Source organism: Symphodus melops, assembly GCF_947650265.1.
Source record: "Symphodus melops genome assembly, chromosome: 13".
In the NCBI taxonomy this organism is placed as follows: domain Eukaryota; kingdom Metazoa; phylum Chordata; class Actinopteri; order Labriformes; family Labridae; genus Symphodus; species Symphodus melops.
In genome coordinates this window covers 16,435,456-16,450,932 of record NC_136703.1, presented here as the reverse complement: position 1 = coordinate 16,450,932, position 15,477 = coordinate 16,435,456, and the positions used below count along the sequence as shown (strand labels likewise).

Here is a 15,477-nt window from a genome sequence, read left to right as displayed (position 1 = left end):
CTATGAACTGACTTTTACAAAAAGTGACTGAAACAAAACTGTCTTAAAAGATGTATCAAAAAAAAAAAAAAAAAGACCGCCACAAAGAAATCTGCATGATACACATGACCTGTGTAATCATTTGAATAAACAGTTTTCTTTAGCATTAGCATGATGTTATCACAGACTGCTGTGGGTTTAGTAAGCTCCTAAAATAACTCATTCCACTCTGATGGACTTTTAGGGGATTTCTTGAGCTAAACTGAAACCATGCTTCAGACATGTAAAATAAACAAATGCTCATATAATTTTATTTCTGTGTGTACCTGAAGCGTTCCTCCTGCAGTGCTTGTAAAACAACTGTGTAGTCCCTCTGATAGTGGCTCTTCAAACCATCCAGGCTCTCCTCCAGCCTGGACTGGCCCTCCCTCAGCTCTTGCACCTCCTGCAGAAGCATGTCCAGGCTGGAGGTCTGGCTCCTCTCTAACGTGTTGCCCTTGGAACTGGGTGGACCTCCAGGGGCCCCTGTGGTACTGTTGGCCCCTGCAGAGCCCGACGTAGCACTAGAGCAGTCGTCCTCGCTACCGTACTTGGGACTGGGCTGGAGGTGATGCCCGCCAATGCCCAGGGAATGTCCGCCGGCTCCCGTCACGGCTTCTTCTACCGAGGGGTCATCCAGAGAGTCTTTGAGCGAGGGGATGTTATCAGCGCTGCCGAATTTGTTACGGATGAGCGAGGCGATCTCGCGGGGTTTCGAGACGACGGCCCCTGCGGCGGAGTGGGTGGCTTGGGAGAAGCTTGAGAGCCCTCCCTTTACGCTGTCCACCACGCCTTCGCTGAAGCCTGTGACTTTGGCTCCCACATCCTTCAGGCCCTGCTGCATGTCTCGCAGAACATCCTTTGGCTGGCGAGGGATGCCGTTGTGCTCCACTTCCCGCAGCTTCCGGTGATAGTGCTCCAGTTTTCTCTGTAGTTGCTGGATCGTCTGCGCAGACTTCTGATTTTTTTTCTCAAAAACCTGACGGTAATAGAACGGGCTTTTATTAGTGAGTTGTGTCAGCTAAAAATGTCAGTGCAGTAATCAAGTCCTCTTTAATAAATGAAGAAAGTTCCCTCCCTTCCTTTAGAGACAAGCTTAAGAAAACAGGTTAGGTGCTGTTGCATCTACTGACACTTAATGACATTTTTATACCAAGCCCCTGGATAGTTTCCAAAAAAAAAAAAAACCCTGTGAGCTTAGAAATTGTTTAATTAAGTACAGTAATAGCTCACCTGTTTGATGCGAGTGCTCTGCTGTTTGTCAGCATTATTGGCCAGTTTGAGGTACTCTGCAACGTTATCATCCCTGGCAGTCTGCTCGATCTTAATCTGCTCTGTGAGTTTGAGGATTTTCTGCTGCAGCTGAGCGATGGCCTGCTTCGTGCGCTGAGGGTCAGGGGTGCCATCCTCACCTCCCGGGAAGGAACCGTCCGCCCCACAGGAAACAGCCAAGGGTGTTTGGCCGAGCCCGCTCACCTCCAACCGGTCGATCTAAAGTGTGTGTGTGTGGGGGGGGGGGGGGGGGTGGAAAAAAAAAAAAAAAAGGGGAAGAAAAAGTGTGAGCATATTTAGTTTTCTTGTCATTTTGCTGACAGACACAGAAAGAAAAGAGCTTCTGCATTTTTGCAGCCAGTCGCCGGGAATGAGGGCAAATGGAGTCATTTGAAAAAGCAACTTACGGTCAGTTTCTGTAAAGAGGAAGATGACAAATATTTACGTATTGAGGTCTTTACAAGGAAAAGAAAGCGGAAAAAAAAAATAACACTGAATGATTCTATGCACATCCAAACAAGACTTCATAAATCAAGCTGTGATTTCAGAGCTTTCTGTGAATCTATCTTTCTTTGGGGGAACAGGATGAAAATAGTATCAGCCTACTCTATTGTTGTTTGTTCAGGGTACAACAATATAGGACACAACTGGCAGGATATTAGATTTTTGTTTACAATCCTTCCAAGGAATATTGGTCATTATTACTTCTTTGATAGTGTACTGATTTGGTCAGTACGCCACAAAGCACCTTTGTGAAAAAGCAAAGACACTATCTAAACTTGTTATTTCATGTTTCTTTCTAAAAGTAAATAGAAGCTGATGAACCCAAGACCTTCAATCACAGGCAGCGGATGTGATTCATTCTCAAACACCTCAGGGGAAACACACACACAACACTGCAGGAGCTACAGTATCAGCAGAAATGGGATCAAAATATTCGTCTTCTCATCAGTGAGTGTGAACAGAAAACGTCTGAACAGGACAGCACAATAAGTGAGCCCAGGAGCTACTCAGATTAAAGAAAAGAAAAGGATTAGGGATTGAGTTAGAGCAAAGACGCAGTGGGGAAGTTGGCATCAACCACCCACACACCCCAAAGCTTTTAAAGAGACGTGACCTTATTACCACTCTATGACAAGTAAAAACAAATGCACCGGAGGTTCACCTGCATGTGCAACAGCATGACTAATTGATGACTGAATCGACAGTCAATACCACCAAACCACAAAACATCCGAGAGGAAACCAAAACTCCAAGACTAGTTTCTGCCTCCCACATGAAGTCAAGGAAGAAGACACCACTAAATACCTGAAACTACCTTAATTTAATCATTAAAAAAAACAAGAAATTAAAAGTCGCAAAAAATCCTCTCACCTTCCCGTTCGTCACACGGAGCAACTTTTCCCAATGCATCGCTCCAAAAAGTAAGAAGCGAGGTATTTACATATCTGTTCTGACGCTTAAGTCAAGCAAAAGCATTTGAGTATTAGAATATGAAATCCGCGCCGATTGTTTAAAGTTTCGCATGACCCTCCAGTCCTGCCGCTCCAACTCTCCGCGATTCTTGTTGTGAAAGTTGAAGCGCACCTGTAACTCACTGAACTGAGCTGAGCGGGAGGCCCCGCCCCTTTCCCTCCCAGCTGGAGGATGACATCATCCCCTGAGCTGCCCGGCACGCAGCTGTCAATCATCCTCACGAGAACAGAAATAGCTCCTCAGTCAGGGACTTCTCCCTCCGAGAATAAAAATAACAGACATTTCAGAATAATTCTGATAAAAGGTTTTACTTTTACTTATATCTTGCTTCTTGTCTGAGAAATATATTTTATATTTCCTTGAGTTCAAAACAACTGCTTTTATTAAACAAGGTGATATCTATTCGAAGTAAAGCACCTGAGCTACATTTATTGTATCAAGTACTTAGTTCAATGCAGTCTAAATTACTTCAACGCTACGTGAGAACTTCCTTCTAATCTTAATTGAAGTCATACATCATTCAGGACAGCAGGAATGATATATTTACTTCATTTTCTGAGAGCGAGGATTTTTTTTAACACAATGATTGTATATAAACGATACATTTACAACATATTAAACTAACATAAATGTAAGATGCTACTTACACGAACTTGCATAAGTAAGAATCCAACAATATAAAACACCAATGCTAATTATATACTTTACTTCAGTGACATTGTTAATGCATCACTTTTTTATGTAACAAAATACTTTTGTATTTCAGTGTTGCTTAATTTTCTAAATATAAAACAATTTACTGTAAGTACAGACCATTCAAAAAGTTGTATGAATGTGCTTGGAGCTAAATGAATATTATAAACTCAAACATAGCTTGTGAAAGAAGGAGCTGGATATGCAACTACAGTGTACAAATGAATGGACTACAATTAAGAATAAAAAAAACAACAACAAACCAACACCAATAATGTTTGTTTGTCTCCTTGTTTTGTTTCACTACCAAGAAATGTATTGTTATTTATTTAGAGGCATCTTCAAATCATCGGTTACATTCCGACATGTGATGGGAAATCATGTCATGAAGTTGAATATGAGGCTGCAGGGCAGACTATGAGTCTGGATCCAAAAGTGTGACTTCATCACCTCCCAGTTTCTCTGACTGTATTATGTGGCAGCCAATAGAGACAAGTATAGAGGACAAGAAAAACCAGTCTGACATCCCTACACATGCATACACACTTAGCCAAGGGCACATTCCTCTGTACTGAGAGCCACAACAGATTTGGCAGCTCATTCAAAGTTTTTAGGTGATTAAGTTTTAAGGTTATGGCTCTAAATTGCTGTCCAACGGTATGGAATACAAGACGGCCCAATCATTGTTGTTTACAGTAGGTCTAATTATTATTAAAGTCTTTTGACGGGCAGTCGAGGCGCTCAAATGAATCAGAGAACTAGAATAGCCTTCTGGACTGGCGCGTTAAAGAACTAAGAGGTAATGTGTCAGAGCAGCAGCTGGTTGGTTTTTGGCTTTTAGCAAAACTATATTTATTGCTTTATGAGGTAGAGCATAAATGAAGTAACCATTTCATGAATACAACTGCATGAACTAAATGCAAACAAGTTTAATCTTCTGTTACTGACGTCTTATCTGTATAATCAAATGGGCCTCTTACTTGACGTATACAGTAGATACAGAGTGCAAAGGGCGATTGAGATTAGCCCTGAACTGGGATGCCCTGCAATACAGAGGAGATAGAGTTTTTAGATATTGATACACACAGGCCTAGTGACCTGTACACACTGGCACCGAATCATAACCCTTCAATTATCAAAAAATCCCTGTCAGCAGAGTTCCTTACTTACATAATGAGGGAACCATAAACAGCTGGTCAGTTTGATGGCACTAGAGCATGCTCTTATTTTTTATAAGCTCATAGCTCTACAGGTGGCTCATATATTCTCTATGAATGGTTCCTGCACTGTAAAGGTCTAATTTCAACACACTGCTACTGTTATGCTGCCACACATAGCAAAGTGATGCTTCATCCTAAACTCTCTGACAGAGAAAAGGAGCACCAGTTAGTGTATAACAGTCTGAAAGATCAGTATCATCCCTTAATGGCTGATGTTTTTGTGTGACTAATCATGCTTGTAATTAAAGATGGTGAGCTGAAGGATGAGGCTAATTTCCCAGGGTTAACACAGCCGAACATGTTGATGTGCTAAGTCACTGAAGCAAGAAGAGATAGGCGCTGCATCATTGGATCTTGTGTAGCCTAATGGGAGAGGCAAAGTGGGGGTTTGTAAATGGAGGGGGGAGGAGGGCGGCTGCTTGAGGCCACTTTGATTATACTTTATCAGTAAGAAAGAAAAAGAGGACTGTCTGGTCCTGTCCCTGTGGCCCCGTGGCTCATTACAAACATATCCACACTGTTGAAGACGGCTCGCCTCACACATGTGCCAGACTGGGTGTGCTTGCTTGGGGGTCTGGTTTTGCGTAAAGTCGTGAAGGTGGAACTCAAAATGACCCAATATAAGTGTTGTAGTGCAGGGTAAATGGACTGTTTATCCTTCGCTGGATGGGACACATAAAAAAATGCTCCCACTTCTTCAGGCGCCACTACACCACTTGGCGAAACCAAGCTGAGCCAAAACATTTAGACCTACAGCCATACGTTGAGCACAAACGGGCATTTAGAGAGCATGAGCAGGCTAATGTTGTTAATAAAATGCATCACATATAATCAAATACACACAAGAACAGCTTGTCCTGACCCATCTCAGTTTCTCCCAGGCAAGACAAATTCTGCTGAATACAACTCATAGAGAAGTCAATAGACTGAAGTTGTCACAAGGCACATGTTTTGCAAGGCTAATTTTTGAGTTGGTTGTCTTTTAACTCTCAGCAATGAAATCCCCCCCTTTGTCTCCTTTAAATCCTGTTTGCTGTGCTTTTTTTTTTAGATCACATAACTCAGGTGAGATCAGGTTCAGTTTACACTGAGATGTTCTGATGGTTATGGAATGGAAACAAACAGTCGTAAGCTTGATATCTACAACCTGACCTGCTCAGCGATGACTGGATTTTAAACTGTACTTTCTCCGCTGGTCGCTGCTTATCATTTAAAGATGTGGGATTTTTTCCCCCACAAAACTTCCCTGGAACTAATCATCATCATCCTAAGAATTGTTATATTTCAGACATATACCTTATATAATGTTCTGACATGTATTTAGCCTAAACATGGCAATGAAGAACATCCCTAAGCTGTGCTATGATTGTTTTGAATATAAACACTGTTTTCTGAAACGCTCCTTATCTAGCCCTCTCTCCGTTTTCTTTTTCATTAACTTTGGTCAAGGCCATTTTTTCCCCTTTCTCTTTGTATGTTTGTATGTGCCGGTGAGAAGTACAGTACCTTGCTGGTTGTTGAGCCTCGCATTCCTCCAGAGTGGGTTGTGAGCTCCCCGTCATGATTAGTTGTGCTTCATGTCAAGCACTGGTTTTGAGTGTAGAGACGCAAGTGAGATATCTAACTTAAAGCGAAATCTGTTCTGCACTACACACTTCCGATGATAGCGTTCTCAAATATAGAGAATGCAACAGTGCTACATGTGCAATCTGCAGAGTCCAATATTCACGACGGAAAGGAGCTTAGATCCATGCTGGACATAAGAAGTACTCCAAGGGCTGTGCAAAAAAGAATTTCTGGGATCCTTCAACCATCTTACTGCTGTCTATTTATACCACCTGTACCTATCTGACCATATCAATCCGACAGACATCCCAACCAATCGTCTGTGACTGAACTTCACACTCCTGATTACTCCATTTGATCTTTGACCCTGCAGTCTGGGGATCAGAAAGTGGCTGTCATGGTAACAACATGACAGTACTTGGTGATCTTGATATCTTTCTTCTTCTTTTTTTTTACACAGATAAAAAGTTTCAGGTTGTATCTGATGGTGTGTAACTGAGTTGGGGAAATGACATAGGCATGCAGTGAAGTGCATGAGGGTCCATGTGGTTTTTGTGGCTTTTATTTTTAAAAAAAACAAAAAACACATCTAAGGGTTTTTTTTAATCGTCACATTTCCTGATGGTTTCAGTTCCCTTAAAGGCATGTTAAATTAAGCAGTCTACTTTATGTTTGGTGTTAAGAGGATCCAATGTGGCCACAATGAACGCTTTTCATGAGATATAGAAAATTACATAACTCCTTGTTACGCTGGACTGGAGTCAGTTAACCCAACACATGCACTCAGGAATTAGCGCACACCACAAAGTTGTACCAACCGCCATTCACAATAAGCACACACACTCACCGACACAAAGCAAATACCTGCCAGTATATTTTCAGGGGAAACCTGAGGGTGTGAAAAAATAATTGTGTTAACATCCAAAAGAAACACGTGAACAGCTGAGAGGTCAGGTCTTGGGAAAGATTTGAGGATTTTCTAAGGCCCAACAGTTACAACAAGGACCTTCAATCCGAATGGTTTCCAGACAAATCCTTTTTACACAAAGAGACCGGTCTCCTTCCAGATTTGCTGCTTCCAAGATTTTGAAATGCCTTTAGTATCAATCACAAGGTGCAAAACACAGAGATGAAAATATGTGAGTCGACACAATCATATCAAGATAAACACAGGAACTGGATTGATGACACAGGTTTGAAACACTGAAGATGAAAACAACAACCTCAAAAACAAAAACAGAAAAAAAAAGGTAGAATATGCAAAAACCGGCACGATAAATACTGGACACTCACAGCGGTAGGAGTGGGAAGAGAAGAGGTTTCCGCTGTAACCAGGTTGAGAATGACCTCCATGGCAAGTAGACGCATGCGTACGGCTTGGATTGTGTTTGATCCCTCTATCTCTTTTGGTTTCCCCCGGCACCCGACCCCAGCCGGGGGCGAGAGGACGAACGAGGCCCTGGGAGAGCAACCATCACTCGGGACAAACAAAACAGGCTTGGCTCAAAGTCCACTGGACAAAGGCTCAACTTGAAAACAGAAAAGCAGAGACTCTTTGGAACCAATAGCTTTGATTGAATATCCAGAATCTATAGAGTGCTCAGTCCCTCCAGCATTAAACTCTGAGTATTGATAGTTGCAGAGTCCAAGGAGTGTTGTGCTGTTGGTTCAGAGAGCAGCCGCTCCTCAAAGCCCATGAACACGCTTCAGTGCTAACGCACGCTCCGCTGTACGCAGCAACAGGCAGAGAAGCCTATGAAACACACACATGCGCTTGGATGAGCAGAACGCTCACAGACAGCCTTCAACAGCGGGAGAGCAAAGACTCCTCTGGAGCAAAGGGTCCCTCTGAAGCAGGTTTGGGCTAACAGAGCGGAGGCAGTTAATCGGATGATGGCTGGCAGGGCCGGTTGGATGCAGGGTTAAAAGAAGGAAAAGTTTACTGAGAAGTCAAGTGTTAAAAGCGTCCATTGGGGATGAAATCCTTTGAAGGAGGAAAACAGAGGCAGAGACCCAGTGGACGGATGTGAAGAGAGTGAGGGAGCAGAGTTGAGAGAGAGAGAGAGAGAAAAAAAAGCCCAACGGGAGCTGTCGCTTAGAGGGAGACGAAGCGAGAGGGAGCGAAGGAGAGAGGAGTTGTGAGGAAGCTTTGCGAGGGGCGGGAGGGGATGAAGGGGGGAGCTTTTCTTCTGTTCTAGACCAGCTAAGCAGCAAAACAGTGGCTAGCTCAGGCAGAAAGAAAGGGAGGAAAAACCTTGAACTCCACTTTTTCAATTATCACACAGTTTGATTGTCACAGCCAATCAGTTTCCAGAGTGATCGTGCTGTAACGAGTCACCTTCAACCACCTGCTTGCCTTCACAACGACAGTAAAGTTAAACTGAATGCTTCTACTGGAAAACTACACACAGCACTTTTTTTTGTTCGTTTTTTTTTTTTACACACAGGATGCGTGTCCAGAAACACAGATGCAAAAGCATTTACATTTGTGTTTTGTTGTGCGAGGAGAAAAATACTTGCACCCTTGAAACATCCAGATTACACAGATTACACAGTCATATGACAATTACAAAGCTGCTATTCAAAACGGTGCATATGCAGGAACACGTGACGATAGCCCAAGACTACGTCACTGTGTTACTTATCCACGGATGAAAGGAATGTTTCATCACTGCATGCTCTAATTCTACTGAAATTTTCACAGCAAAAGCTTGTGATCACTTTTTACTAGGATCCTAAAAAAAAGTTAATTGGCAAAATAATCGGGAAAAAAAGGGGAAATATCACTGTTCAAATTTAACTCAAGAAGTGGGATACACATTTAAAAATTAAGTCAAACACTTCTAATTGTTTGCACTTGTTTGCACAGTACACGGTGATGGTCACCTTACCTGCAACCAAACACATTCAAAATCTTATTCAAGTGGCCCCCAAACACATGGGCTTCATGCGCTCCAAGAGTAAGACTTGGTTTCTTTTGAGCCGTCACTTCCTAAAGTGTACAAACCAATTAGGCAGGGAAAGCAAAGCAGGGAGCCTCGGGGTACAGCAGGACAAGGGCTGCTAAAGACTTCAGTAGAGAGGCCGACAGGAGGGGGGGTATGAGAACATGAATACAGGCTTTAATGACAGAGGGGGAGGAGTTAGGGGGGTCAGGAGAGAGAAGGTTAACATGCTTATATAAGAGCAATCCCAACTTGTTCAATTTGGAAGTGGAAGTGTGCGGCATGTGGGGTTGATCCAAGTCTTTCATGGAACGGACACATGGTAGCGCCAGTTGTGTAGTATGAGCCTCGCATCAATGTTGCATAAGAAAGTAAGTTATGGAAAATATGGGAAAAAACTGAGATTACAATCCCTGAACAACTCTACACTTTTAAAAACACAAGGCAAAGGTCCACGGAACACATCTGGATTGGGTTACAGCAGCTATTTAGTCACTTCAGCTCAAAACATTAAATTATGTAAACAAGCAAGTTTAACAGTAATGTTTAACCAAGCAGTCGTGAGGACGTTGGTAACATGTTAACAGAAAAAATCTGTCAGGGGATATGTAAAAGGTTTGTTTTTATTTCATCTCTTCATAGATCTCATAAATGAATTGCAAGACATGTGTATCTCAGTAAGTACATTTTGTAAATGACAAACATCTTCTACAGTGTTGACTTAAAACTTGTCTTCTCAGTTAAAATCATTTTTATGAAGAAAGGACACCTTGCTAAAAATGTCAGTAGAGATATACGGTATGTAATAACAACTAAGGTCTAAATCCAGAGAGTTTGTTTTGTAAGTTTTGAAAAAGTGAATCTCAACTTAATGTTGTAACAAGGCTAAGTTTAGAAGTATGAACAGCTGATGGAAATGCTTCCTGGACTTCGTTGTAAGTGAGTGAAAAATCACACCGGAACTTCTCAAAGTGTCAACCACCATGGTGGGTGTTTGTTTTTGACTAATGACTTTGCTGTCAATCTTTAGTCATACAGCGGGGATCCAACACTATTGTCTGACTAAGAGACTGCTTTCAGACAAGAATGCATTACTGTCATTCCTTACTATGGCCTCAGCACGTCATTCCAGCCTGAGGTCTGAGTCTCCGATGAAGGGCTGCGTGGCCCCCAGCAGCTCCTGTCTGTCCAGGAAAACCCCAAGCTTTCAGAGTGACTCAGGATAGCTTTACAAAACGCTCTGACTGCATTCCTTAAAAAAACAAACAAACAAAACATACTCCGAATAGCTGAGTGGCTCCGCAATGACAAACCCACAGAGGGGGGCGAACTCATGCCTTGACAAGCGAAAGATGCTTAAAACGCGACGTGAATATGTTGCTCTTAAGGAATGGTTACTTGTACTATTGTCCTGTGAGCTGTTCAGAATGACATCTGGAGCTGTCATGAGGTTTATTTAGAAGAGTGTCTAGAAGAGTGGACCAATAGAATAGTGACAGAATAATTGGACAAACTATTTTTTTTATAATGTTAAAATGAGAAAAGATGAGTTTACACACGTTGATGAGTGGAAACATATTGAGCAACATTTTAGACCAAACTAGTTTATTTAAAAAAAAAAAAAAAAAAAAAAGGACATTTACTGGGGGAAGTCCCTTGTTTACAAGACAATGACCTCATTTAATAAACATCACGTGCATTTTGCTCACTTCTTTAAGGGACATGACCTGGGTGAAGTATGCGGCCAAGCTAGAGCATGAATGCTCACCATGACACACCTAGCAGGAAGTGTGCAGGCTGCAGGATTTACAGATTAGGAGCATCTATTGTATTTGAAGAAGCATTGTCTTCAACACCAGTACTGCATTCAAAAGATGCTATTGACACATGATTCTAGTGTTCGGGTGAATTATCATTCATTATTATTATTATTATTATTAGTTTGAAATGTTCCCATCTCTTTGACTGCCTTACTGCATAAATAAAGAACACTGTAAAGTCAGTTTTAAGATTGGAGCACAAAACTAAACAGGAGTTTAGAATGGCCTGATTTTTTTTTTTTTTAAAAACCCTCAAATAAAGTTGACATTATTTTACATGTTAACATTTACTTTAATGAAAAAATGCTCAAATAGTGGATCAACATGAGATCCTCAGAGGGGTTGCTCCCAGCAACGATGATAGAGCTTTTGAAATCAGAGGATCAAGACGACATTAAAACTTTCTGCCTGAGGACGTCAGTGTGCATTTGAACTATTCTTAAAAACCTACTTACTATGGCAGTTTTTAAGAAGACAGACATCTAAAGTAAAGGGCTCTCTTGTTGAAGTTGCACATCGTCATTATCTGTTGCTAATTTGAGCTCATTGTTGTTTTAATTGCTAGTTTTCAGATGTTGTGTTTCTGATTTGAAAATAAAGGTAATCTACTGTTTAGACAATGCTCTGAATTATTATCTCCAACGTAAAAAAACAACGTGTGCTGATGTCATCTCTGCCTGAGGAGAAGGGCAGCAGGATTTTCATAGTACATAATACTCATTGTCATTCAGAGGACAGAGCCTAGTGTTGAACCGAGGCCAGGCCAATGTTGGACAGCCAGAAAGTTAGCAAGAATCCAGAACAGAAGGAGAAGAGGCTGCTTCTGACGGTGACTGAAGAGGGATTGGGAAATAGTTCTAAAGTATAAACTGAAAAGGAGGTGGCAGTAAAACATAATATATATATTCATATAAAATCAACGGAACCATTTGACCACTTCACGGGCCCCACCGTGTCATTGTAGAGTGTGAGGGTTTATGCCGTGGCGTGGTTTTGGGGTGTGTGAGGTTACATAAAGGCAGAAGAGCGAGCGCTTTGTCTGCATGGACTGGGGGGTAATTCAAGCCTGAGAGCGGAGACAACCATGACTCGGGGCTCAGTCCCCATAAAAAAAAAAAAAAAAAAAAAAGGGAGCCTTCTGTACAACTCAGGCTGTCTAATTCTCCCTAGTTTAAGCTCGGGTATAATCAATGGCCCTATTAGCAGTTACATAAACTTCTGGGCTCTTTATACACAGGAGCCATTATGATTGGTGAGGTTAGAGGGCGTGAAACATTTTCTATCCAACCAAAATACTGGCAGCTCTAATGGCCAGGCAGGAAGGAAAATAAACAAATGACAATAACAACACAAAGAATAAAAAAAGGTCAGTTGTATTCCCTGTGTGGACAAACAAAACTGTGAAACATTGTGGTTCAATGTTGGAAACTTCAGTGTGTCTGTCCGTCCAACAAGTTAAGTTAGGTTACCTAGTTACCTGACTGTGCTTCAACCAAAAAGTAGGAACACTAGCAGACCCTCATGCATTCTTCACAGCAGCGTTGACAGACACGTGTCATACAATAATTAAAATAGGAATCCTGAGCTAGCTCGATATAGTTTTCAATATCCATTCTTCTTGAATCTTTAGGGTTCACTAAGGGTGCACACACACTAGGCACAGTTGACCCGTAACATGCATGAACTGTATCGTGCCCAAGCACACTTCTTCCAAGCGTGACAGGGCCAAGGAAGTGAGCACGATCGGAGCTCTCACACTTGAATCGAATGAACTGGACTTCAGGGGTGATTGCCTAGTGTTGGTTTGACTATCTGTGACAGTCTTCATTCACGTCCTTGAGAGTGTTTAATAACTTACCTAGTGTAGGCGTAACCTCATTTAATATGAATTCTAAAATATAGGACTGTTTTTCAAGTATTCTATCACACACCCCGTCGCTCTGTGGGAAACGCAATTCATGTTCCCCAGGAGAACTCAAATATAAACTTGAATGCTAGGACAGCCAGGTGTTTCCTCCAGTGTTAAAACTTATCAGATGTGTCATATCAGTCAGGCTCTACTTGTTCATTCTATAGTTTGAGTTCTTTTCTCTGAGGTGGAAACAAAACAAAACCCTAAGCTTGTTTTTTTATGATCACAAAAAAATAGTGCTGTTGCATGTTGCAATTACTTTTCCTTCAGAAGCCTTGAAGCTTGCTGCGTGTTGCACACTGAGGTGAACCATGATTTGTCAGCGGATATGTCCGGTAGCTGTTCAGCTTGTGAATTGTGGGATGTTAACAACCACATGTGCCTTAAAAAAAGAAGAAAAAAAAAAATCTGAAGGTCGCTGATATTTATCTTGGCTTCATCTGACTACATCAGCATGGTGTTGAATATTTTTTTTTCCTGGTTTGTATGAATAAAAGTAATGTGCTTCATGAGGTAATGATGTCATACTGTAACTGTAAAGAAAAGTAGGGTTATAGTGGCTGGGACAAAATGTACTGTACATGTGCAGCAGTCCGCACATGAAGGGAAATCGAGTGATTACGTGCAAAGAAACAATATTTGGTGGTTGGTATTTGTTGGATCTCTGTGTTTATACCCAATTCATCCTATCCTGATTATGCAACAGTGAAACAGAAAGGGGAACCAGCCCAAATATGCAGAGTTGGTCTGGCTAAATGATGTACAATACCCAGAGAACCATGGGGCAGTAAGCATGCCCACAAACACTGCCAGCCTATTCATAAGCAGGAAGATCAAGAATGTAGAACAAACAGTCCCCAGCTTTTTGGCAATCCAAGTTTATTTGATTTGGTCCCATCTCCGTTTTCTTGCCCTCCCTTCCCAGACCCCATGAAAAAGAAATGTTGGCCCCATGCTGAACCCAATAACCACTTTGAAACGGTTTTATGGATGGTGTAGGCCAGGGCATGGAGGCTGTTTGGCTGGATGGGGAACTTTGTGTACGGCCACCTTGAAGCAGTAAGGACATATCATGTGGATAGGCATTTGTCTGGTACTCATCAGCTCGACAACTACAAGCAAAGAAAAGCCTCCGAGGTCTCGCGCTGTAAACACGTGCTAGATTAAACTGACTTTGTTTCATGTATGGAAGTGTACTTAAATGAGCTGGAAAACTCACTATCATTCCATGATTTGGGAAACACACGGGTTCATAATGTAGGTTTACCCTGGTCGAAAAGAAGTAAGGGAGTAGTTTAATATCATCAGACATTCTTAATGCTGTGTGACTTGCTAACACAGGTGGAAATGTTTCATACAGATAATGAATATAAAACAGATGATAATGAAAATGACTATCAGAACCAACTTCAACATCAACCCACAAGGGGGAGTAAGAACACAAAATATACCACACAGTGTGTGTGTCCAATAATATAAAAGACAAGTGACTCTATTACTGCTCTGTCTTTATTAATGAACACATTACTGTCAGTAATCATTCATTTCTGTTATTGAGTTCTTTCATTATCACCCTCCCCCACCATCTCCTTACTGTACATAGGACCTTTACACTGATTCTGAAAACAGGGGGGAGGGATTCATATGTCAAGAACGTAGAGCAAACATTAAAATAAAGGGAAGGGTTTACCCCCTGTAGTTTAATTTAAAGGCAGGAGATTATGAGATGAGAAAAGGAAAAGTGGGACTTAAGGGATTATGAATGAAATAATAGTGCTTGTCAGGTCAGTCGGCAGAAAAACAGTGTTAGTTCATTCTTTTGTTTCTAAAAATAATGAAATCACTGTTGTGTCAGTGGTCTAGAGGTAATTGTATCGTAGGAAACTGAGCTAAGAGATGTAAACTCATACAGGATAAAATAAAAGATTCCTTCTGCCTGGCACATAAAAAAAAAAGATGAGGGGAATGGTTGGAACTATTGGAGGAAAGAAAATATAATATTCTCTAGAGATTGCAGTCAGATTTGAAATGTGTGTCCGTGTGTATTCCAAGTGGGTCAGTGGAGCAGAGCTGAGCTCAGCGATCTATAGCCTCATCCATTATTCACCAGTCACACAAATGATATAGACTGAGTGGGGAGTGGCAGGGATGCGGAGCATGCCCCCTCAGAGTCTGTCTGTTTTCTCTGCACTGTCTCGTGCTCCCTCTTTGTTTCTCTGTCTCACTGATTGAGCGATTTCCTTGAGACAACAATTTCTTCTGATCACTGTGATCAACAAGAAGAAAGCCAAACGAGATTTTTCTTCAAGGTGTGCAGTTAGCGTAAGTTGACAGGTCAGTGATATCCCCCCCCCCCCTCCCCCCGACCTCATACTGACAGCTGCCTCAGTTGAAGCACGCGCTGTCGACCCCAAGAAGTCACCCAGCCCGAGAACGGTGTCTCAGGACCGGAAATGTGGGTCAAGGTTGACCAGAACATCAGGAACCGACTGGCCAGATATGCGTCGATTGTGCAACGGCTTAGAAAACAGCCAAAACACGTGCATGCATTCACA

At 41.9% G+C, this 15,477-nt stretch overlaps 1 protein-coding gene across 5 annotated transcripts in view; it reads right to left on the bottom strand.

The window, feature by feature from the left end:
- The window catches only part of tmcc1a (transmembrane and coiled-coil domain family 1a), a 40,631-nt gene that overhangs the window by 5,155 nt on the left and 19,999 nt on the right, over nucleotides 1-15,477 (bottom strand). For 3 of the 5 annotated variants that reach the window (XM_079360615.1, XM_079360616.1, XM_079360614.1), the window contains 2 exons: nucleotides 1,252-1,509; nucleotides 306-997 (listed from right to left, as the gene is read on the bottom strand). In XM_079360615.1, coding sequence (XP_079216741.1) covers nucleotides 306-997; nucleotides 1,252-1,509 — 950 coding nt within the window. Of the gene's footprint in view, nucleotides 1-305; nucleotides 998-1,251; nucleotides 1,510-2,664; nucleotides 2,912-7,538; nucleotides 8,266-15,477 lie in introns of those variants that run through there. The other 2 variants (XM_079360617.1, XM_079360618.1) reach the window with 2 other exon arrangements.